Source organism: Danio rerio, chromosome 15 (assembly GCF_052040795.2).
Source record: "Danio rerio strain M-AB ecotype USA chromosome 15, GRCz13ab, whole genome shotgun sequence".
Lineage (NCBI taxonomy): Eukaryota > Metazoa > Chordata > Actinopteri > Cypriniformes > Danionidae > Danio > Danio rerio.
Genome location: NC_141035.1, coordinates 31,472,795 through 31,498,225, shown reverse-complemented (window position 1 = coordinate 31,498,225; position 25,431 = coordinate 31,472,795). Strand labels below are relative to the sequence as shown.

General features: G+C 36.6%; 2 protein-coding genes across 9 annotated transcripts in view; one reads left to right on the top strand and one right to left on the bottom strand.

Moving 5' to 3' along the window:
* Positions 1 to 25,431, top strand: part of LOC147833701 (uncharacterized) — a 108,288-nt gene that overhangs the window by 18,993 nt on the left and 63,864 nt on the right. For 6 of the 7 annotated variants that reach the window (XR_015509596.1, XR_015509597.1, XR_015509598.1 and 3 more), the window contains one exon: positions 19,428 to 19,589. Coding sequence is in view for 3 of the 7 variants with exons in the window: in XM_087284278.1 (XP_087140404.1) it covers positions 19,428 to 19,589 (162 nt within the window). In the remaining 4 variants the exon portion in view is untranslated. Of the gene's footprint in view, positions 1 to 19,427; positions 20,840 to 20,967; positions 21,261 to 25,431 lie in introns of those variants that run through there. The other variant, XR_015509599.1, reaches the window with a different exon arrangement.
* Positions 462 to 25,431, bottom strand: part of nova2 (NOVA alternative splicing regulator 2) — an 80,494-nt gene continuing 55,524 nt past the window's right edge. Inside the window, exon 5 of one of the 2 annotated variants that reach the window (NM_001309524.1) lies at positions 462 to 8,276. In NM_001309524.1, coding sequence (NP_001296453.1) covers positions 7,254 to 8,276 — 1,023 coding nt within the window. In that variant the 3' untranslated portion in view covers positions 462 to 7,253. The remainder of the gene's footprint in view (positions 8,277 to 25,431) is intronic. The other variant, XM_087282957.1, reaches the window with a different exon arrangement.

Here is a 25,431-nt window from a genome sequence, read left to right as displayed (position 1 = left end):
TGCAGGCATGAGAACAGAGTTAATGTGGGTCTGGTCGAGTAGTATGTTATCGATGGAGAACATCACATGGCGTGGGAGGTGCGTGGCGAGGGAATGGCTCGTAAGGGGGAGGGAGGAGGGAAAAGGTGGTGAAAAGTGGTTGGCAAACGGAGGAGGAGGAGTTATGGACGATCAAAATCAACTAGGCTTACATGATGGGATTGAGCTATAACATCAGCAGGTTCCATTGGTAAATGGAAACCCAACAGGTTTTAGCTTTAGGTGGACAGAAGACATAACACCCGCCTGGCCAAGCCTCTCGCAAGCAGTCACATTCATTCATTCATTCACTCGCTCACGCATCACTCACACATGGCCCCTCCCCCAAGACCGAGCACATGGTTTCAGGCACGAACTTGCAATGTGTTATTTGATGAAACTGAGTGTAGTGGGAGGTGAAGAATAAGACAACAGAAGACAGGTGATGGTAAAATGAACATTTATAATGACTGCTGTTGCTGTCGGAAATAATAACCCTTAAATATAAAAGAAAGGAGGAAAATAAAAGGAACGACTTAATAGATATTAGCACTAAATTGCTGACTTCACTGGTAATCCACAAGTCAAAAAACACAACTCACTATTTTTTGTACAAACACAATGCTACAGTTACATTAAATATTTAATATTTTTTTTTTAAAGTCAGTTAATGGATGATGTTAAAAGAAACCACTAAAATACTAAAAACAAAACAGTAATTCATCTTTCCAGTCATTCCCTTTTGTCTAGTTTCTTGATGCCATTTATTAATAACGTATAGTAGTTTGAAAATAAATAAGCTCATGAAGGGTTATCAGAAAACAAAGCTGGCAGCATAGAAACATTAGATGTGGAGCTCAAGCATGGTTGAGACGCATGAAAATGATCCTTTCGGCATCACAAAGAAACTTTAGCTTTTTTTTCTTTTCTTTTTTTTTTTTGTCTCGTGAACAGATGCTGTAATGGTAAAGACACCTAATCGACACGTATCACAATTCACACTCGACACGTTTGATATGTACAATGAGATTAGCAATTACCATCAGTTCAAGTATGAAACCTACACTATCTTAATCTAACTTAGCGGTTAGTAGTGATTATGCAATGTTTGGAGGGGCCAGATCCAAATTTTGATGGTCTCAGTACTGCATACGTGACTCTATAACGCAGTACGTCTTTTATGGAGCTGCTTAAATTGACCTCGACTTCCTAATGGCGGCTCCACAAAAGCGATTTTATGCTGCCAGCCCCTTTAACGTTGAACACGTCTCTGGTTACAGTTCAACCAAATCTGACAGATATTTACAATGAAAGAAAATAATGAAATTGTGGAGGAAACAGTTTGGATCTTATTGATATTTTTGCGTGTCTTTTTTTTTTTGTTTGTTTATTATTTGTTCGTCCCCAATGATGACTTAAAAAAAGAGAAATAAATCCAATCATCTCAACTAGAATTGCACAGTCTCAAAAAGGTTTGGAGATGGAATGGAGATTTTAAGTCCAAACAGTTGATGAACATAGAAGGGGAGGAAGAAGGTCAATAAAGTTCATGAGGGGTGAGAAGTTCAAAGTTCAGAAGACAGAAGATGGCTGCGCGGCTGACGTTTACACACTCCTCAGCATGTTTTTTTATGTTAAAGGAACAAACCTGCCATTTAAAATGGATTTTTTTTCTTTGCTTGCATTTAATGTTTTCCATCGAGAAAATCAAATGGAGAGACTCTGGGGTGAGGAGAGTGACAGTGCCCCCAGCATTATGGCACACAATCAGTGATGTCCTGGAGGTTGAAGAGATGACAGAGAATTAGGAAAAGCAGTTTATGAGAGGTAGCCAGCCGTGTTTTTACCGTGTTAATCCAGGTCTTGCTTTTACTGCTCACTTTTTGGGTAATGTTGAGGCGTCATGACTGACATCATGTTATGGAGAAACATGCTGGCTTGTTCATGGGTGCGTCCAATGGATGTCCAACATACAAGAGAACTCAAAAAGTTTGGAATGGTACTGTTTTTGTTTGGCACTCAGGAGAAAGTCTGGGAGGGTGTGAGGGGGAGGTCGGCAGAAGAGTGGGGAGTGGTTGGAAAAAAGGGGAGCAGTGAAAGTGCAAAAGGGAGAAAAAGGGAGAGTAAACAGGATACATATGAATGACATTTTTGTTATACTTGGTCTAGGTTAGAGAGTGTCGTACAAATAAAAACAGGAAAATAAAAAAGAACAGAACAGTGATATGACAAATGTATTCTAACATTGCTGGTGCTTCAATGGGTTTGAGCTCAAGAGTGACCCCGGGTTGTCGGGGGCCGGGGGTGGACTTGGACTGGGGCAGGGGGAGCGTGTGGGGTTTTGGAAGAGCGACAAGCTCTAGCCGTGCGCCCACATAAAAGCAATGACCTTCTTGACATCAGCTAAATCATAAGTTTGCATTCATCTCAACTTGACTGCGCATGTGACAAACCCAGCGGCCTGGGTGCAAAATGACTAGACGCATGTTGCTCTATGCGTAAAAAAGAATCACGATAAGCACAGTGCAGTTTTCATTAGCCTTTTTAAAAGAGAAAGGACAAATAACAATATTCATGATTTCAGACATGCCCCTTTTGGCACTTATTATCATTAATAATAACAAAAAACACTGTCAAAAAAATAACATTTCCAATTCATTGGTCAGTTTGGAATTTCTGCCCAATCCATTCTTATGCAAACAGTAGTGCCGCATCATTTCATTATAAAGTTACGAGGACGTCCCTCTCTTTTATTCATGGAGATCTGAGGTAAAAGATTCAAGCAGTTTAGCGGTGTCATTGCATTTGCTTTCGTTGGAAAACAGGGCTGTTGGTAGCTAGGGTGGCTTGAAGCAGAAGAGAAATATAAAGTGCATATTCACACGAGAATGGGACAAGCTTAATGTGCAGTGATGGCAGAACAAGCTAGAGAACAGAAGCCTAATGATATTAGTACTGACACACAAGCCCTAAAATCATGATCAAAAGAGTGATATGCAAACTTATGTAGTGGTGAATACATTCACGGCCATGTTTTCATGGTAATGACGGCAAATTAACCCTCCATTCCCAACTTCTCTTCCAAATTATCACAAAACATTGATAAGTCTGTAGAAAATGAGTGCTAGAATCATGACGCTGAATATGACCATGACTATGAATGGTTTTGGTTTCTGTGGCCTAGGTTTCATGGACAACAAAACTCCAGCTTGGTCTTAGCAAAATTAAAAGTAAAAAGGTAAAAATGTGAAAAAGCTCATTTAATAGCTTGGACTGTTGTTGCCATGCAAAGTTTCGTCCTCAAAATGAATGCACATTGCCTAATTGTTTTTTTTTTTTGTCTTCACTTTTTTTTTTTTTTTTAAATCCACGCTTCACTTGGTATCATGCAATATCGACGTGCAAAAAAGATAACATCTATCTTCACAAAATACATCTTCAGAACTATAAAAGGCTGACTTAAGAATGCTGATAACTTATAAAACGTTAACCATGCTAAGCTAACTCGGCAGTCTTCTAGCCCCAGGGATGTGTGTTAATGGCACCCTGCTTTTATTTGGCCAATGAGATGAATCCCTCCCTTTATTTGAACAAAGAGTGGTTAGTTTGAGGGGCAGAAAACTCTCAACCTTATAGTGCTAATGTCTATTTTATTTTTTGCTTCTCTAGTCACTTTACCCCCACTATCTTAACTGGCTTATTTGGCACTTTTCACATTTTTTCTTTTTTTGTAAATTACAAAATTATGTCTGCTCTTAACTAACGGTGTTTAAATCACATTTAAATCTGTAAAGATCTATTTTGGCACAGGTTTATTCATTTAATCCATTGATATAGCAATTATTCAATTATCAATGTAGCATTTAGTTACACCTCTTACAACTACCACATCCTGCTAAATGACTGACCAGATATGTTTTTTTTTATCTTAAATTTTAGTACATCACTTATTCAATAGCAGCATCTTCACAACTTAAAAAATAGTATATGCAAATCTACTCAACATCTAGGTAAATCCAAAGCTCCTACACGGACAGAATAAAAAGACAAGACATGACGACATGCTACTACGTATATTGCTTTCAGTACTCATCACATTTGATCTATTTTCCCAGTTACTAATAGAAAAAAAATAGAGAACCCCCCCCTCCCATATGTACTTTTAGTACTGAATACAAAAACAAAACAACAAAAGCTGCTCCTTGACACTATGTTGGCACCGTTTAATAGTTTTCACATTGAATTGTCACAGTAACATCTTGCTTTTGTGTGTGTCTTGCTAAAATCGAAAGGTGATCTAACATAAATCTTATATGGGGATCTACCGAGACAGTTTCCCACTTGTTCAAGCTCTGAAGTGTCTGATGAAATACTGCATCATGGGTAAAACCAAACGCACAGATGCACTCTAAAATGCGGAGGCGCTCGATTGCCATCGCTGATCCTCAAATCTGAACTATCGTATCCCTTCATTTGAAAAGAAACGCTCATTGCACCTCAAAAATGTGAAACCAACTTTTAAGAGTCATCGCCGCTTGATAGACCTCTTTACCTAGGTCACAACCGTTATCAACTTTTAAAAGCATATATACACACATGCACATCATACAAACACATCAATGGCTTGTAGCAAGTCCCTTTTTGAAGGTGTGATGTGCTACTGCAAGCTTCTAGTTCTACTCTGGGCGCACCTCTCGTCATTGTTTCGTGAAAGGGCAAGCAGACATGCACTGTTACACCAGACATCGCCACCCATGGAGAGATGTGAGAGAAAAAGGGGGTCTCTGGGTTGATGTGTCAGAATGAGGTGCACAAAGGTAAAAAGGGGGTTAAGAAAAGGTGAGGGGTTGTGATGGTTTTTAGATGAGAATAAAGAAGCCTCCTTACCAATCGGTTCAGATTTACTCTCCCTGGTGCTCCGATAGAAAAGTAGGGGAAAGAATCGTTACTTTAGTCAAGGGGAGACAGAGCACATCTCTGTCTTTCTCTGTTGGTCTGATTCTTTGGGTAATTCTCTCTTTCCTTTGTGGTTTTGATTAAGTCCTGATGCATTTGATATTTTTAACTAACTCAAAGAATTAACGTTGTGTGAACATAGAATCGTTTTGGAGGACATGCTAAGTTTAAACGTACAGACTATACCATCCTCTGCCCCTTCACAATAAATATGCACAGTCAGCTGGCGGTTAGTTGGAAAGTTAAAGTTGGATACTGGCAAAACAAACTGCTCAGAGTCTGATCTCAACCTGACAGGACCATCCAGGCTTCCTTTCCACCCTACAGTAAGCGACACATTGACTCCATGGAGGTTGTATGAGACGTTGCACATGAGTACATTCCATCATGGTGATGCATCGATGCAATAACAATATAGAAACCCTGACTTTTTTGGCCTTTCATCACGGCCTCCACACTTCACAGTGCATTAAGACGAAATTCAGTGTACTCAGATTTAAAACAAAAAGCAAACAGGACCTTATTAGCAGCACATACGTCGCACTTGGGTAGTTCTGATCTGCACAGGAGGATTTTCACATGGCAGCCTAGTTAGAATAATGCAACCAGAAATCGATTGGTAACTCAAGTGTACAGTTTTTTAAAAAAAAATGTGGCAATTACGAAAATGGTCACCACATAAAAATGTTTTCTCTAGCAGACAACCTGCAATTTACAGGACAGACCATGTTAGTAATCAACCTGTGCTGGTCAGAATTTGTTCATAGTAGTTCAGTAGTATGTGTTCATGAAACGCCTCAGAGCTCTGAGGGACAGTTTCTGATTTGATAGGGAATATCTCGGCAAATTTTCCAGCAGATTTGCGCAGATATTCAACTGCAGTGGCTCAAAGTGCACAATGTCTCCCACTGCAGAAGGGCAGCATAGAGTAAAGCTGGGGGGAGATGTTTTGGGACGTTATAGAAAAGGATTGGCTTTCATACAAAGTCGCATTCTGATACACTCCCTTGGACTTGTGCAAAGACCTACATTCTCGTTCAGTAGATATGTGAATAAATTGTCTAGTCCCACTGTGATTTCAAGTTTGTGTATGCTTCGTTGCATTTTCAGCATTTAAATCTGGTAATAGTTTGCTGAGAGTGTGTGTGTTGTTGTTTTTTTATATCACTGTACAGTACATCTGCCCCTATTCTCTCTGTTGGTGCCGACGGTGCAGTTTTCACTGGACGTTAAATAAGACATATATTACATGGACACACGATTCGATCTACTTAAATAAAAAACTAAATCCAAAATATTGTCTTTACATTCATGTCAACCTGAATTCACAGATTAAGAAAAAACAAAACAAATACTTCAGTCCTTATGGGTGAAATCATATTAATAAATAAAGTTGATGGTGATATTTTGTAATAATAATAATAGTAGTAGTAATAATAATAATGATAATAGTATTTGTATAAACACCAGACCTCAAATCCCTTAGAGAAATGCCAACAATCTCTAGGAGCTCTGGTACGAAAGATTCAGGTGCCTTTTGCATCCTGGCCTATGTCCGCAACATGATCTACAAGCTTCCCTTATGCTAACAACATTTGTAGTGGCATGCACCTGGTCAAACTGGAACCCCAGGTAGATGTCTAGTGGCGCTGAGAGACCCTGCAGCAGCCTCACATCCCTTGCCCTAGCTGGCTGGGACCATTAGGGCTGGGACGAGGGGTGGCTGGGGTGGGGTATGGGGTTTCACAGGCTAGGGGGGATATATATGTATATATATATATATTCAGTCTCAGACCCTTCTAAAGAGAGGGCACGGGCGAAAGGGTGGGTGTTAGACTAAGGAATAAAATATAAAGAACAAGAATCTGTCAGCTAGGAGGGGATGGGGGTGGGGAAAGGGCCGATTCCTGGGTTTGCTCCACCCCAGTGTCCCCCATCCGACCACCTTGCCCACCTGCTGGGAACTGCAGCGCGGCAGCATGCCAGGTTGAAATGCCATTCACTGCTGTCCAGAAAAATGCACAAAAAGCCCAAAAGAAAAACCAAAAGCAAAAATCAACCAATAAAAAAATCCAAAAACTTAAGAAATAAACCCATATTTACATTTTACACATTTTTCTTTTCCAAATTTTCCACTTTGAGAGGATTTTTTTTCATATTTTTTTTAATACTGAGATTTTCCCACAAAGAATGTGGTTTATTTCGGTCGCCCTCAATCTTTCTCTGTATCTTCCCCATCCCCCACTCTTTCTCTCTCCTTTTTTTCATACTCCCTGTTTTTAGCCCACCTTCTGCGGATTGGTGGCCCTCACACCCTGCTCATATGTGATTCGCTGGCTGATAAGATATTGGGCTGCTTGTGTGGCGGCTGGCGATCCGGTGATCGTGACTTTACGGTTTCTGGTGCCAGGAACAAACTCTCCCTTTTTGGAGATCTGAATGCGGGCTCCCGTCAGTTCTTGGTACTCCACAAGCGTTTTGCCTCCTTTCCCCAAAATGGCGCCTACCAAGTTCTCCGGCACTGCAATCTCCACCACATCTTTGGCCCCTTCGGCCAGCTTCTCTGTGGCCAGTAGGGAGCTGGCCACCAGAGGGGAAGCGGCGCTCAGGTAACCGTTGGTGGCTCCAGTGGCGGCAGCGAGTGAGCCTAGCGTGAAACCTCCCAGACTGGTCGCTGGGTGGCCAGCACTAGTGGATGCGTCGTTGGCGTAGGAGGCTAGCAGGTTAGCGGCCGCAGCTGCAGCAGGATTAGCGCTTGCGGCTACAGCAGCAAGGACTCCTGAGGCAGCCGCAGGGTTGAGCCCAAGACCCAGGGAGTTGGTATTGTATCCGTAGCTGGCTAACGTGTTCAGTGCCGACGTGATAGCCAGCAGGTCATTCCCTGAGAAGCTGGACATGGTGGTGGGGAAAGCACCCACTCCAGCCAGACTGGCCTGCCCCAGGAGACTGGAGGCTGTGGCTGCTGCTGCTGCGGCCGCAGCTGGCATCACCTCTGCTGAGTTGGCGTACGGGGATCCGGTGGGGTTAGAGTTGGCCACTGGGCCAGAAATGTTGGAGTAGCTGATGTTCAGACAGCTGCTGCTTTGTGGATCCTCCTGAATCTTCTGCACAATGATCTCTACAGCTTTGCGGTTTTGCTCAGGCTCCCCGCTGATGGTAACAACACGTTCCTGCAGGTTGATGCCATCGGGTTTTTGTGAAAGCTGGACCCAGGCGCCGGACTGTTCCATGACAGCCTTCACCGTGGCTCCACCCTTGCCAATGATCAGTCCTGCCGTGCTGTTCGGCACTATCAGCTTTGCCTGAGGAGAACATAAGAGAAGCTGGTGTCAGTTAATGATTCCTTCTACTAAAACTAGCACGTTTGCTTGTCCACCATGCACCATTTCTTTTAAGATTTTAGGATTTGAAGTAGAAAGTGTGGTTTTAATCCACTGAGAGACAATTAGTCACAGTACAACTAAATTTCTGTAAACACTAACGGCTATTTTAATGGCCACTGCATTTGTATGTCAGATTGTCAAGCCTTTTTTTAGTGCTTCGTTATTGTTCTAAGTTAGCATCTGTTTCTATTTTGTTTTCTAGTATATTGTCAACTAGTTTAATCTAGTTTTATTTTTTTACTTAACAGCAATGGATTGTTCTTAGTATGTTCTAGACAATTTCTGTGAAAAATAAATTCTTCTTTAATAGAGGCGGGAAAAGTGTAAATAGTGGTTACCATGGTTTCTTCCCTAACTTAGAAAGGCTTGCTTCTCTGATCAAGCAGTGATTCATGCTGGTACTTTTTTTTTACCAAAGCTTCACACAGAACATACCGATCTTGTTAAAATTATTTTAAAAAAGCACCATGACTAAATGTGTTTATCAAAATGATCTGGAATTTCTTGACTACATGTATTTCAATTATATCAGATACCAAATTCATGAGAAGTAACATCATGATTTCAGTTCAGAATTTATGTAAATGTGTTGGAGAACACGTTTCTTTTTAGATGCTGTAACAATGCCATTCACCTATTTAAACTAGTAAAAGATAAATGTTTTAAATAGTTTGAAAGAAATAACATTATGAAAGTTTAACATTTTACATGGGGAGGGTTTTAGTATCGTGTTATTTTTAAGGTTTAAGGTTATATTTAGTTAGTTTGCTCTATAACCAGAAATTCATAAAGAAAATAAGAGCATTCAAAACGTGGAGTTTCTCATTTCTACCTATATAGATAAATGAGTTTTATGATATCAGATCATCTCTAGAAACTGAAATGCCTCACCCCGCTATTTCATGGCTGAAGCAGTCAGTTATTCACATGAACCTGAGCATTTATATCAAGGGTTAAGCACACTTGCATATATAAGAAAATAGTAAATGGTAGCAACATAATGTTGATCTGAACCCCTCCACATTTATAAGCCTTAACAATGCAAGGAGGAATCAAAATACCAGCATGCTAAAATGTCCTGTGCAAATGTACAGCCTCATACCAAGGTCTGAGAGGCCAAACGCATTGCAAACATAGTCAGTTCCTGGGACGACATTCAAAATGAAATATTACTCATAATAACAATTGTCCATATTGTGAATGGCATATACTAAGCTATATAAGGAAAAAATATTCAGACAGTGTAAATAAACTTTTAAATGGGCTAAATAAAGTCTGGTTTCAAGTTAATGTCCCAGACTGCCACTGCAGCACATACTCTTGTAATTTGTAGTACAAAACTTAATGAGTGTATTTGAATTATAGTAATAGTAGTTTAAGGTAGAAGAATCAATTAAAGAGATTCTGCCTTGTTATTATAAACTAGTGGCTTTCATGACTCTTTCACAACTCTGGCTGGCCAAGCTCTGAATTTTATTTATTTTTTTAATAAAAAGGCCTACTGTATTAGTCTCACAAGGTATGGTTAATGTTTCAGTTGAAATGCAAATCAAAGCTGTGCATTCCTACAATGTAAAAATTATAAGAACAACTAGTCATGACGACATACTGTATGTTTTTAGTTCATTGTAACTTATTAAACCAAGTTAATCATGTTCTAACTGAATTTGATAAGGTGTGCAAGCAGTTTTAAGTCAGTTTAAAGGGTTCTATTTTAACAATCTAGGGGCAAAGACTAAAGCACATGGTGCAAAATCATTAAGGGTGTAACGAAAAAAATATCTCTCTGCGCTGCTGCCCATGGTCTAACAGGGTTGTGCTTATTCTCTTAATAAGTTCTGGGAGTGTTTTGAGAATAAACCAGTCAGAGTCTTTCTCCCATTCCCTTTAAGAGTCAGTTGCTAAATGCTATGGCACGTTTACTATTTACATAGCTGATTTTTTTAGGTGTAAAAACTGAATGCTTTAAGAGAAAATAGTTAAACAAACCATCTGACAGGTGGACAAAACAAATATAAATATTAAAACAAATAAAAATAAGCATGTAATAAATACTACTAGTAGTACTAATAATAATAACATTATACAAAAGCAAGTTGTCGCGAATAAACTTAAATTTTTTTTTTTACATTTTAGTCCTCCTTTTTAATTTTTAAAGATATTTGTTTATTATTGTACATCCTGTGTGTATTAGCAATGTATAAGCGAGGTGCACAACTAATGTGCTCTCCGCTGGACTTTAGATCTGCTTTCAGCTGCTCAATTGCTCAGTCTATTTTAGTTCCTCAAAATCACAACACGCCAACAATGCGCCTTAACATACCTCTTTTCTAGACCGGAACACCCATGAGTCCTCAAAGTGGCAAAATGGATTTGCTATTTAAACAATGTGGCGTAAAACTGGAAAATTAGGGTTGTGCTGGTATGAAAATAATAACACATTGCAGCAAACACGTCTAACTCCTTATTGCGCCGGGTGTATGATAGGGCCCCTATAATGCTAATTTGATTCTGAATTATTATTAAAAATTTAGGGCAACCAGGATTTTTTTTTCACTGTGTAGGAACTTCAGGAGAACTTTAGACTAATAATAATGATATAAAGCTGATTAGTAGTATGTATTTTAATAGTAGTTACTAGATGAAAAGCAAAAAAATGTATTGAAGAAATTATGTATTAACAATTGTTAATAAAAATGACAAGATTTATTAAAAAAGCCCAAAAAAGTACATATTATAAGACAAAAATAAAGATTGTTTGTGTGTTTTGTTCTTGCACTTCCTGAGCTGTGAATCACTAGGTAAAAAGAGGCTCCTCCTGAAAAGCATCGACTCCCAGGGGTCAGTGTTTCCATGGAAACTCAACTCCAGCATTCAAGGGGGACTGAAAAGGGAGTCGGAATGATGCATAGCAACCAACCAACCAACCCCCCTCACACACTCGCAACCATTCACTTAAAACCACCAGCTACTTCTTGTATGCGCACACATACAACACAAGCCTATAGGAGCAATACTCATTGGTACGCAAGAAAACATCACACGTTTCTGCATTTCGTCCATGCAACCTGACATATTCGCTCGCTAATTGATCCGACAAATTAGCGCTTGATCCCTTTGATCATTGGCAGATACATCTATGCGCCGTAGCATTATTAACAAAATATGCGGTGTGGTGTTCGCTTTGACAGTTAATTACTCTGTGTAATGAAAAGCTCCAGCCCTCCGAGAGCGCTTTGACAATGCTGGATATTTTCTGAATATTTGCACTGTCAAAATGACAGATAGAGAGATGAAAACGGTAAATAGGGGAGACGGGAAGAGCGGGTGGATGCGAGTGAAGAAGGATGTGTGCGTCTGTGGGGGCGTGTGTTTGTGTGTGTGTGTGTGTGTGTGTGTGTTTGTGTGTGTGTGTGTGTGTGTGTGTGTGTATGAACAAAGCAAAGGAGAGACTGGAGGAAAGCAGAGGGGTTGGGGAGGGGGTGGTGATTGGCTCAGCCTTTACGTTCGTTTCTTTTGTGAGACGTTTCGTTCTTTTCACTCTTTGCCTCAAGGTCTGCTGAAGCTCGCTGCCCACAGACATGTCTTTACAGAAGCTGTTTAGCCTTGCCACTGTAGCTCCAACTCTCATTCAGCGCAAATGAATTAGCATAGAAATGAAAAACTGCCGACAGGATATTTCATGGACTCCTACATTCACCTTTTATCTTGCTAGAATAAACAGAAGCTTGTATAAGGAACATCTTGAGCTAAACAATGGTATCGACTATTGGCGTTTAATGCATTGCGGGTGCAGATTGTTTTGATGACTGGGATTGATCAGTACAGATACTCTGCTGCACGTCTGCTTTGTTAAATTTATTGCTTGAACATTCAAATTGAAAGCTTAACTCAATAGATATGTTTCCATCCACCTATTTTAATGCACATTTTGGATGTGCACATAAAATTTGCTTGATTAAAATGGCAAGATGTGCATACATTTTAAAAACGTGCACAAAAAACATGCGCATAACTGAGTAGGATAAACTTTTTATTCGATTAGAAAAGATGTGCATAAACTACGATATAAACACTTTTACCGAACAAATTCCAGTATGCGCATTAAAGTCATGTGATTTTGTTAGAAGAGATCACGTGGTGATGAAAATGTGTGTGAATGGACAAACCAGCAGGCTGAGCTTACTGTAAAAGCTCTGAAATGTTGTTTTGGTCATTCTAAAATGCTGTAACCATTTCAGTATTAGTGTTATTATGTTATTAATTACCTCCAGAACACAGAGGTGCAAGGAATTTAGCAGCTTCTCTTACCGCAGCAAATTACATTTTAAATTTTGATGTATGTGGCACCAGTTAATGAGGAAGTGACGCTTTTATTCTTTTTGACCCATTGAATGATAACGCTGCTTTATTCGCACATCTTTTATATGATATTCCAGTTTTTGCATACATTTAATTTACATTTTTGGTTTTGGATATATATAAATATATATTTATATTTCTAGGTTTGGGCTTCGAAAGTTTTTTTCCAAATCAAAATGTTAATTGAAATTTCCTTCATATAAAAGCACTAAAAATCTTATTGACTTCATACTGATATTATTATTATTGTTATTATTATTATTATTATTATTATTTTACATATACAAGTCTATATAAAGTATAGGACTAGGCGATAAAATGGTTATCGGCATTTATTTACCAAACACCATGGTCAATAACGATAAAAAAATGGTATGAAGTTTCTGTTTAAAGCACTATAGTTTTATTAAAATGTGTCTGCTGAGTACATGCCTTGGAAGGGATGCCAATAAGCTTAGGGTGTAAGTTTGTCATTTCCAAAGGCGTGCGACTTGCATGACGCGCACATGGGAGCGACACACGTTTATCACACTTTTCTAAATGCATGAATAATGAAGGTTAGTTCCTTTACTTAAAAGCTCAGATTTGATTATCATAATTTGTGTTGTTAACAGAATTTGAGCTTAACTGAATCATTATTATTGACACCTTACAGATGTTGATCAACCTTTACACAAACTTTGTAATATTTTATTTATCAAGTTTTAAGGGTCTCTTTAACATTTATGTTTATTTTATCATAAAGAGATGAGATATTTTGTTTAAGTATTTTTGTTTTTGCCTTAGTAATGTTAGCTTAAAATAGTGGTTAAATAAAAAGAAGTCCTAATATTCCTAAATGTATTGTTGATAAAATATTCAATAATTATCGATACCGAATGATATGAAACATGATATCGTGATCACTGTTTTGCAATATCATCCAGCCCTGACATAGCATGATTTAAATCTTATGAAGTGACAGGCAAATAAGATCTAATTATAACAAACTTATCCTGATAAGAACATCTAGATGCATCAATCTACCCAAAATTTTTACCAACAACAAGCTGATATTAAACCAAAAATCCAGCTCTCTTCAAAACAACTATTAGCACAATTAAGTGGCTTTTGTTGCTACTTTTAGCAGCTCCAGCTCCTTCCTCTTCCTTCTCCGCCTCTTTCTTTATGATGCCTTCATTTCGGATGATGGCATTTGGCAGGAGAAGTGCTGATAGAAATGAGTGAGTCTGTGGGGTAGGAAATTGAGCAGCGTCGACACATATGCAGGTTAATTTCACTGAATGCATTCAAGTGCTGAGCCAGAAGAGGTGGATGCTGCTCTGTCTATCTATAAAGAAGTGGGACGGAAGACAGGGAAATAAAGAGAGAGAGAGAGAGAGGGGGACGCCTGCTGTTGCCGCTGCGCCACCAGTCATCTGGGAATAGAGGCTTTTGATGAATTGTCGGGTGGTTGCTGCAGGGGGTTGTGGGTAATGGGCAATGAAAGATTGGTCAGCCATGAAGGACATGTGTGCGCTTCTTATGTAGACGGTGTTACTTTGTTCTATTACTGCTTAGAAAAATATATGAAAATAATGAGAGCAGCATCTGAGACTAGCAAAGATTAATCAAAAGATGCAGTCTCGTTCTGTGTGGGTTTTTGCTGAACGGGCAGATCAAACCCCAGGAGTCTGCTGTATCCGGCTGCATATAAAAAAAAAGGTTCTGCCACTGAAAAAAAAAAAAAAACTTCCTCTAAACTCTTTTCACTAGGGCTGGTTTGATATTTTGAAGGTACAGGAAGCCCAAACTGATGATTTTAATATGGAATAAAAAGTAATCATCCTAGAAACAGTTGGATGCTTTTGTTGGGGAGTGCAAATTAAAGAATAGGAAAGTTTTTTTTCCCCACTCCTTTTCTGTATGTAAACCTGTTTGTCTTTTTGGGCTGAAAGTTACTTTAATTATATTATGATGGTTCACATGTAGGTTTACACCTTAGATGAACTAACATAAACCTCTCTCAATAACTTTGACGTGTATATACAGTTGAAGTCAGAATTATTAGCCCCATGTTTTTTTCCCTAATTTCTGTTTAACGGGAAAAGATTTATTTTATCTTTATCATGACAGTACATAATATTTTATACAGCTTAAAGTGACATTTAAAGATTTATTTAGGTTAGGCAGGTTAGGGTAATTAGGCAAGTTATTTTATAACGATTGTTTGTTCTATATCAAAAAAAAAAAAAACTGCTTAAAGGGGCTAATAATTTTGCTAATAGACTTAAAATAAGACTTTCTCCAGAAGAAAAAATATTATCAGACATACTGTGAACATTTCATTTGGGAAGTATTTAAAAAAGAAAAAATTAAAAGGGGGGGCTAATAATTCTGACTTAAACTGTATGTCCAGTTAAATTTACACATGCACTCTACATACTATATTTTAATGCATAAAAAAAACAGATGTTTTAGCATGACTACTTTATTTTTTATCATAATCTTTGTAAAAATCTTGATATCTTAATTATTTTCAGCATAACTGTTACACCCCATTTTGACAATTAATCTTTTTTATCCATTTCTCATTGAATATAGGAAATGTATTTTGGTGCAATTAAACAAAACAAATTTATTAAACAGATATATTTATTAAAATAATATTTTAGTGACTAAACATTTAGAAATTGAAAGGTAATACAATTAAATTTAAGCAAAATATTGCTAAATGAAATTACAACCTATAAAATTTCAACTAATTTGTTTTTGCTTCTCTTAAATTTTCCTAGTTTTTCATTTGTATTCAATATTTTTCTATAACATATAAATTTGGCTGTACTAGTTTTTGGACCATTATCGTAAGGTGCTTTTTTTTTTTACAAATGGAAATGAAAAATGCAGTGATTACTATTAAATAACATATTTAACAACAGGAAATTAATTGTAATGTTTTATATTTGTAATATGAGTTGTATTTTGTGCAGAAATACAATTTTTAATTAAAACAATAATTTCATATTTCAAATCTATTACCAACTGTAAAAATACAACATTTACACTGGGAAAAAAAATAGCGATTGGTTTGAAATTCAGTTTCATGTACAAGTCCAAATAAGCGGCAGTTAACACAACGAATGTGTTTTTTATTCTGAAAAAATGTGTACTCCAATAATCCATTTTCATTAGGAATTAAAAAAAATTTATACATTCTATATGCTAATTCTTTCTCTTTTTTTTGCTGTCGGTTTCATAATGTTTTTATTTCACGTAAAGGGATAGTTCACCCAAAACTGGAAGTTCTGACATCATTTACTGAACTCACCTTTCACTTGTCACAAACCTTTGTGACAAGTGAAACCAGTTTGAATTTCTTTCTTTTGTTGGACACAAAATAAATTTTTTTAAAAATGCTGAAAAGCAATAACCATTGACTTCCGTAGTATTTCTTAGTGCCACTAAAGGTTTCTCACTAAAGCTAAGCAGAGCTGAGGCTGGTCAGTACCTGGATGGGAGACCACATGGAAAAACTAGGTTGCTGTTGGAAGTGGTGTTAGTGAGGCCAGCAGGGGGCGCTCAATCTGCAGTCCATGTGAGTTCAAATGCCCCAGTGTAGTGAAGGGGGCACTATATGGTCAGTGAGCACTGTCTTTCAGATGAGATGTTATACTGAGGTCCTGACCCTCTGTGGTCATTAAAAATCTCTCACACTTCTCATAAAGAGTAAGGGGTAGCCCTGGTGTACTGGCCAAATTCCCTCCATTGACCCTTATCCATCATGGCCTCCCTATCATCCTAACATATTTTCAAACATCTTACTTTTTGTGTTTAACAAAAAAGGATACTTAAAGATTTGCAGTAAATTAATAAGACATTTTCAGTTTTGGGTGAACTATAATAACCCTTTAATTTCAGTCTGTGTAATTTGCCACACTATACCTAATCACAATATCTTTTTATTTTGATGCCACTTTAGTTCCCCGTTATGATTCCCCTGTTGAATTTTCAGCACATTGTCTCATCCACATGCATTCCTCCATGCATTAAGTTGTGATTCTGATATTTGCCATTCCAAGCAGTTAAACAGGTGTGCCTAATAAAGTGGCCAGTGACTCTATTCTTACAAACCTGCTTTCTACCGATTAGCCAGCGTAAAGTTCCCAATCCTGAAGGTGGCAGGGGTCTCAAACAATGACCCCTGGCTGGTGCATCTCACCCAATTCGGCCACACAGCAACTGTTTCCCCCCTCCCAGTCTCTGTCCCAGGAACACTGCCTGACTCTAGAGCCGTAGCTGTTTGCACTTTGAAGTCTTAAGCGCTTGCCTTTGGGTTAATCGCCTGTCTCCTGATCCTGGGCTTAGCCGCCCATCTCTGTACAGCATCTGCCTGTGTGCTCTGGCTGCTGGCATCGACAAAGAAAAAAAAAAGACTCCATACGAGTTAAAAATAACACCCTGTCCTCCTCCTCCTCCTCACCTTGGTCTTATGACTGTCGTGAGAGGTTGTTGTTTGATAGCGAGGGTCTTATATGAGTGGTCGCAATTTTTGCTCCCTGTAATTCGTCTGTCAGACAGACTCTGGTTCGAGATGTGGCTGATTTTCATTACCCTTTTATAGGGTTTATAGTTGTTTTATAGAGCACAATGTGTGAGGAATTACGCCATTCAAAAGTTCTTAATGAGCATGTAGTGCAGAGGAAGTCGTTTAAACTGTATTAGATTTCTTTTTTCCCCTGCTTCTAGACAAGATGCTAAAAAGGATACATGTTGTGATGTGGGATTAATATGGATTATTACTAATTAATTATGGAGACTCGTATATAAATCGTCACCTTGGAATTATACGGTTCTATCTGCATTCTGAATGACTTTGAGATGTTGAGCTTTAAAGTTTTTGCATTCCATAGCAAACTGTGTGTAACATTTGTTTTTTTTTAAATAAAAAAATCTAAATGAAATGGGCGCTTGTGACTGTAAGAAGTGGTTTCCTTGATATATAAACTTTTTTAATCCTCAGCTCTCTGGAGTGCATTTAATAACCCTAAGTCTTATCACAAGGGGTGATGCACCCAAAATAGTCAATAGCAATAGTCAAGCTATTAATACACCAAACTAGGGTCTTATGTAGTCAGTGTATTGGGTCTCAGGGTTATTATAGTTAACTTAATATCAATAGTTTGTTTTAAAAAATAAAAATTGTACATTTTTTTTGTTTATATAAGTTTTTAAAGCTATTTTATGCATGTTGTTTTTTTTAATAGTTTTTTTCTTAGTTTTTGACTAAAAATGCATATTATTTTTATTATGAAAAAATTATAAATAATTTCTTCATAAATGAAACTTCAAGTTACAAAATCATATATTTGGTGACGCACCCAAAATAGTCCCAACGTTAAAACACTAAACTAGGGTCTTATGTAGTCAGTATATGGGTCTTGGAGCTATTATAGTTAACTGCTGTAAATAAAAATTAGTAAGTTTGTTTTAAAATTTGTAATCACATTTTCTTTATTGTTAATCCTTAATTTTAAAGCTATTTTAAAGTCTAAGTCATATTATGAACCATTCTTTATTCCGTTTTTCTTAGTTTTTGACTTTAAAAAGTCCATATAGTTTTTATTATGAAAAAATTATAGATAATTCCTACATAAATGAAACTTACAGTACAAAAACATATATTCGGTGATGCACCCAAAATTGTCTCCACTGTAATAATCAAGCTTTTAATACACTAAACTAGGGTCTTATTTAGTCAGTGTATTCGGTGTCAGTTTTATTATAATTAACTAAATATGAATAAGTTCTTTTTAAATTTTTTTAATCACATTTTTGTTGGTTACCCTAATTTTAAAGCTATTTTAAAGTCTTAGTCATTTTATAGATCATTTTTATTCATTTTTTTCTTAGTTTTAAACTTTTAAAAAATCCATAACGTTTTTATTACAAAAATGTTAAATAATTCCTTCATAAATCAACTTTTAATTATATTTTTTAAAATATGTAACAAAAATATATTTTACCTCACAAGGAATCATTTTTAATTTTCCTTTTATTTAATATGTACAAAAATAAGTAAAGCTGTAACTACAATAAAATAAAAAAATTTTAACATTGTTATTGATAAATAAAAAGGTTTAAAGTCAATTAACATTTGCTAGTATGTTTCTAGCACATGCTAGCATGAATTAGCCATATGATTTGCCACATGGCTAACGTGTTTTAGCTTGTTACTGTCAAGAATTTGCATCTTGTTTACGTGTTTCCAGCATGATTAGCACACTGTTAGCATGTATTTGCATGCCATTTCTAACAATAACCAGAAGACACCTCGTACATTTTTATCTTGTACGTTTACCTGTATTGCTGGTTTTCTTAATTACACAATGCTTTTTTTCTCAGTACAATAAGGTCACATATTTAGAGCCTCACTTAATTTCTTTTCATGAACAAAAACATTCTTAAAAAGCACATTTTTTATTATCATCCCTTCAGTCCTATATACCAATTAGGTTTATGACTGAAGATCATTGTCTAAAGATATTAACGTAAAACAAACTTGTCCACAAAATCTCCATCCCAACATCATGAACCAGCCTTGAACCGCCAGCCTTGACATCACAGATCTCTTCAGAACCCAAATGCAGAGCAACACCAAATGAAGTATGCGCCTCGCAGATGCATATTTAATAAAGGTCTAATTTATTATTGATTTTTATGCCTTTTCAGACAGCTCAAGTCCTGCATCCATCAAAGAATGTTACAACTCGTATCCCTGGGGGTCCGGCTCAGGATTAGAGACGTGCGAGCTTCAGATAGAGAACATCCTCTCACACATACACAATATGAGATCACCACAGTCCAATATCAACGGGACCACTTGCTCTTAAGGTAGGTGTGACACTCGCTGCGAGACTTGATATAGACATGTCAATTCTTCCTAAATAGCCAACATAATCCCTGATAATAATGCTCAACATTCTGACTTATTAATATCCTCTTATATCCTCCATCAGACGAGATATTTCAGGGCTTTATGTTGTGTACAAATATTATTTTTCTTCCTTCTTTGACAAACATTTTCAGTTCGTGATTCATGAATTTTTAATAACAAACAACAAAAAGGGAATGTTCATTTGTAGATTTTTTTTCTGCATGAAACTTGTTATTTGGGAGTAAATATAAATATCTGAACATGTCTATGTCAGAAATAAGGTGATTTCTTATTTTAACTATTCAGTTTTACAGTAATTTCTACTTCCTACAAAAGTGTGACTTTAAATAATAGCTCATTTAAACCTGGACATATCTTACATTAAACGAAAAGCCAAAAATCCTAAATAAATCTTCAAAATAAAAACAATATTTACTATAAAATATTCTGGCTGTGTAGAAAAGTAATAATAATAGACGGCAATTTTAGGACCTAATAAATATATACAGTTGAAATCTGAATTATTAAAAACCCCCTTTGAATTTTTTTCCTTTTTGAAATATTTCCCAAATTATGTTTTACAGAGCGAGGACATTTTCACAGTATATCTGATAATATTTTTTCTTCCGGTGAAAGTCTTATTTATTTTATTTCAGCTATAATCAAAGCAGTTTTACATTTGTTAAAAAACATTTTAATGTCAAAATTATTAGCCCCTTTAAGCAATATATTGTTTCGATTAGTCAACAGAACAAACCATCGCTATACAATAACTTGCCTAGTTAACCTAATTAACCTAGTTGAGCCTTTAAATGTCACTTTAAGCTGTATAGAAATGTCACTATAAGCTGTATATTTTGAAAAATCCTGTGGATTTCCTCCGAGTGCTCTGGTTTTCCCCACAGTCAAAAAAGACATGCGGTACAGGTGAATTGAATAAAGTAAATTGGCCGTAGTGTATGTATGTGAATGAGTGTGCATGGATGATTCCCAGTACTAGGTTGCAGCTGGAAGGGCATACGCTGTTTAAAACATATGCTGGATAAGTAGGCGGTTCATTCCACTGTGGCGACCCAAGATGAATAAAGGGACTAAGCCGAAGGAAAATGAATGAATGAATAATATTGGTTAGACTTTTATTATAGGCACCATTATTTACCATAAAGTAATGCCTTAAACCAGGGGTGTCAAACTCAGTTCCTGGAGGGCCGAAGCCCTGCACAGTTTAGTTCCAACCCTGCTCCAACACACTTACCTGTAGGTTTCAAACAAGCCTGAAGGACTCAATTAGTTTGATCAGGTGTGTTTAATTAGGGTTGGAACTAAACTGTGCAGAGCTGCGGCCCTTTTGGAACTGAGTTTGACACCTGTGCCTTAAACAGTAACTAAGAAGCATATTTTTATAGAATTTACCAACCATTAAATAAAATAGCTATTTGGAAGTGAAATAAATATAAAATTATTTACTGGAAAATATCTTAACATGTCTAAGCCAGAAATATGGGATTTCTTACTATAACTATACAATTTTAAATTAATCTATTAAAGTGTCTTTAAATAATAGCTAATAATTAAATTTTGGCATATCTTACTTTAAACAAGTAGCCACAAATTGTAAATACATTTTCAAAATAAAAAAAAATAATCACTATAAATTAATTATATTCATTGAAAGTTGACCCATCGAGCCCTCGAAACCATAATAAACCCTAAACTCATAACCCTGATATCGGCACATTTTCTCTGACTGTGAAATCCCAGTAAATATCGTAAGATAGTATGCCTAAGTTCTACACATGCCTTCCTCAAATACACTGTGACTGTATAAACAAAACTGCTAGTCTGCAAATACTAAAGACACACAACACAGATGGCATCTGTCCTTTCTTTCACCCAAAAGAGATTTGAGCCTAGCATTAGAGGATGTACTTCCTTGTCCAACAACCAATGTTGTGCAAGACTCTCTCTCTCTCCATTGGCTCTCCTGGAAACGAGATCGATATTCCGTGGAGAGACCATGACCTTTTTCCTGGCCGGCTGATGGATTTGAAGGTTAAAAAAGGCATAACATATTTTAGCCAGTCATCATTCCTCCAGAGACCTGAGGTGGGAGGGGAAGGGAGGGATGGTTTGGGCTATTGGGTGAGAGTTTTTTTTCCTTTCAATTTTAGACGTTAGAGCAATTTTCCTGATGTCGCTTTTAATTTAGGAGATGAGCAGGGAACACAGCAGCGTTTCGCTTGACTGTGTCTGTGTGTGTGCGTATGTGCGGCTATAGTGCTCCAATGAGAACTTTTATTAGATTCACGATGCAGGATAATTAAATAGGCTGGCTTCAGTGGTGTTGTGAAGGGAAAGGATGGTTTGAAACTGCACAGCCACTTAAGGCAATCCCACTGATCAATATAATAGAAGTAAAGCTGTGGCTTATTACAGAAAGGGCCAGCAATGCATGAAGAAATCATTCCTTTTCGCTTTGATGTTAAAAAATAGATATTAGAGGGAAACGTTACTCTCTTTTGAAGTCATAAGCGAAGCAGGAGAAACCATTACTGCTGTTCCAGTGCCAAATCAAAAATAATCAAAGGCTGATCTTCAATGAAAGTTGAGAGTGTGTGAAGCCTTTTCTCTTGAATGATTTGCAAATTATTGTAATTGCCTGATCCAGTACTAGATTTTGATTTTAATAAATAACACTGGGATTGATTTGTTTGGGGTATGCAATAGAGCCGCATGTTTCAGGATAAATTGTAAATCACGTTTGTTTTTCTAGAGATCTTCTTTTAGCCATGATTCTCAGTGTATTTAACTAACATATTTCACTAATACTAATTACTTAGTATTAGTATAAATAATTAGTAGTATTAATTAATTAGTACTTATTAATTAGTAGTATAATTACTTAATAATTATACATAATTAGTTTTATTATTATGTCATTATAAATTAATTAACTATAATATTATTTAAAGAATAATTGTGTGGTTTAGTAATTCACTCAAAGACTTCACTTCCCAACAGGCACAGGACATCAACTTGACATCAGATAGTCGTTGTACCACAACGTTGTGGGAATGTTGCATTTTGTATGGAAATAAAATTCGGGGTTGATGTCAGAACCCAAGTCAGGCCAACATCAATGTCCAACGTCCAACCTAAAATCACAATAAGATGTTGTGTGCTCATTACCACTATGATGTCCATCAGACATTGGATTTTGGTTGCCATACCTGACAAATAATGTCAGTATTTGACATCATTACGACCTTGGTTTAAGATGTTGGCTCCGTTGGATGTTGGTCACTTTCTTACACAGTTAAAGGATTTAGTTAAAATCAACTACATATCAACGTTGGTATTGGACGTCAAAATAAGATTGTTTTTAGACGCTGGCTTGACATTGAATTTTGGTCATCTGACATCACAACCTAAATCTATCTAAATATTAATGTCTTGTGCCGTTGAGTGCCTGCTAAGTTGTTTCATTTTGGTACCCTAATTTAACCATATGTTTCAACATGTTACTGTCGCGAATTTGCATCTTTTTCCACGTTTGCAGCATGATTAGCACACTGTATTTGCATGTCATTTTTAACAATGAACAGAAAAAATAAAGTGACGCCTCATACATGATTTTACCTCATACATTGACCGATATCGCTATCGATATCACAAGCTAAATCTAACCTATAGGTATAATATTATTATTATTATTATATTAATGTATTATGCTGTTGAGTGCCTGCTGGGTTGTTTCATCATCAAATATTTTTGAACAAATGTCTTGATTGACTGATTGTATAGCAAATACAAATTCACATTTAAGTCACTGTTGGAAAATAAAATGCAGTTTTTTTTTGTTTTTTTTTCATGAAAATTAAAAACAATAGCACTGTGTGGGTGTCTGATTATTATTATTAAGTATTATTAATTGTCAGTTGATTAAATAGTTTTTTGGGGGGCTGAATCATTTGGATATGCAGTAGTGCATCATTTAATAAGATATACTAAACCTGCAAGCTCTTAAAGACAACGTGTCTGCCTATAGATAACATTAGGGACTCTCGCCTTCCTCTGCATTAATGCTCCATTTCCTCTGTGGATGAGGGAAAAAACAGGAAAGATGAAAGGAAACCGGTCGTGAGCAGAGGAAGCCACTAAAGGCTGGCACTTCAGCGTCTCAGTTTAGTCTGAAACAATGAGTAGTCCATAACAATGAGCCACCTAGAAGATCATACTGATTTGCTGTGTTTGCGAGTGAGTTTGGAAGGGCGGGTGGATTAAGTTAGGTGTCAGTTGCGTCCATGCTCTCACCATTTGGTTGCAGGCTCAGCGACTGACGTTCCTGACCCGAGATCAGCAGCTGTTGCCTAATATGACTGCAGTTTTTGCCCTCTATCTCTCAATCAGTGTGCACTGCAATGAGATGCATGCCACGACAGCCGCACGTGTGATGACAATTGGAAAAGAATGCAAAGGCAATGCTAGGTCATATGACCTCAATCATGATTACCCAAAAACCAAGACCAAATGGCCACTAGTCAAATTCTGGCTGTATAAACATAAAAATATTAAAAGAATTTATATAAAATGGGCTGCATGGTGGCTGAGTGGTTAGCACTGTCGCCTCAAAGCAAAAACATTGCTGGTTCGAGCCCCGACTGGGTCAGTTGATGTTTCTGTGTGAAGTTTGCATGTTCTCCCCGTGTTCACATGACTTTCCTTTAGGTGCTTCGGTTCCCCCCACATGCGCTATAGGTGAATTGAATAAGCTAAATTGGCAGTAGTGTATGTGAGTGAGTGAATGCGAGAGTGTATTGGTGTTTCCCATAATTAATGAATTTATATAAAATAAAAGAATTACCAAACATTTAAACAAAAGTATAACAAATATGCTTAAAGGGTAACACTTTATTAGGGATCGTCAGTTAATATCAGTTATTGCGATAAAACAGTAACTATAAAGCATGTTTTCATAGTATTTACCTTTATTATTAACTTAAGTTAGGAATAATATTAATTTCCTTGTCATTTGCCAAGTTAAAACAAGTTTTGCTCTTTGCAGCGCAATATTGACAATTTTCCTTATCAATGACATTTAGGGCTGCACAATATAACGTTTGAGTATTAATATCACAATGTTTTGGTAATAGTCACGTCAAAGGATTAGATTATTTGTGAAATATTAAAACAAAGATATTATTATATATTATTTTTTAATCATATATACTATGATAACCATGTAATTTTATGTTTGGTTGTTCGATGTCTGTACCCAAATATTTCTAGAATCCAGAAAACCAAAAAGGAATAGTATACTTTTATCTTTGCTCTGCTGTGTTTACATACAGTTGAAGTCACAATTATAAGCCCCACTTTGAATTTTATTTATTTTATTATTTTTTAAATGTTTCCCAAATTATGTTTATCAGAGCAAGGGAATTTTCACAGTATGTCTGATAATATTTTTTTTGTTCTGGAGAAAGTCTTATTTGTTTTATTTCGTCTAGAATAAAAGCAGTTTTTAATTGACATGACAAAGATAACATAATTCAGTTATTAGAAATAAGTTATTCAAACTATTATGCTTAGAAATGTGTTGAAAAAAATCTTCTATCCGTTAAACAGAAATTGGGGAAAAAATAAACAGGGAGGCTAATAATTCTAACTTCACCTGCTCATGCTTGTAATTTATTATATTTTATGCAGATGCACTGCATAGACTTAATCATTCCAATTGATCTAACTGAATGTAATCTTTCCAAATAGATACTGTATGTTCAATTCATCTGATGAAAT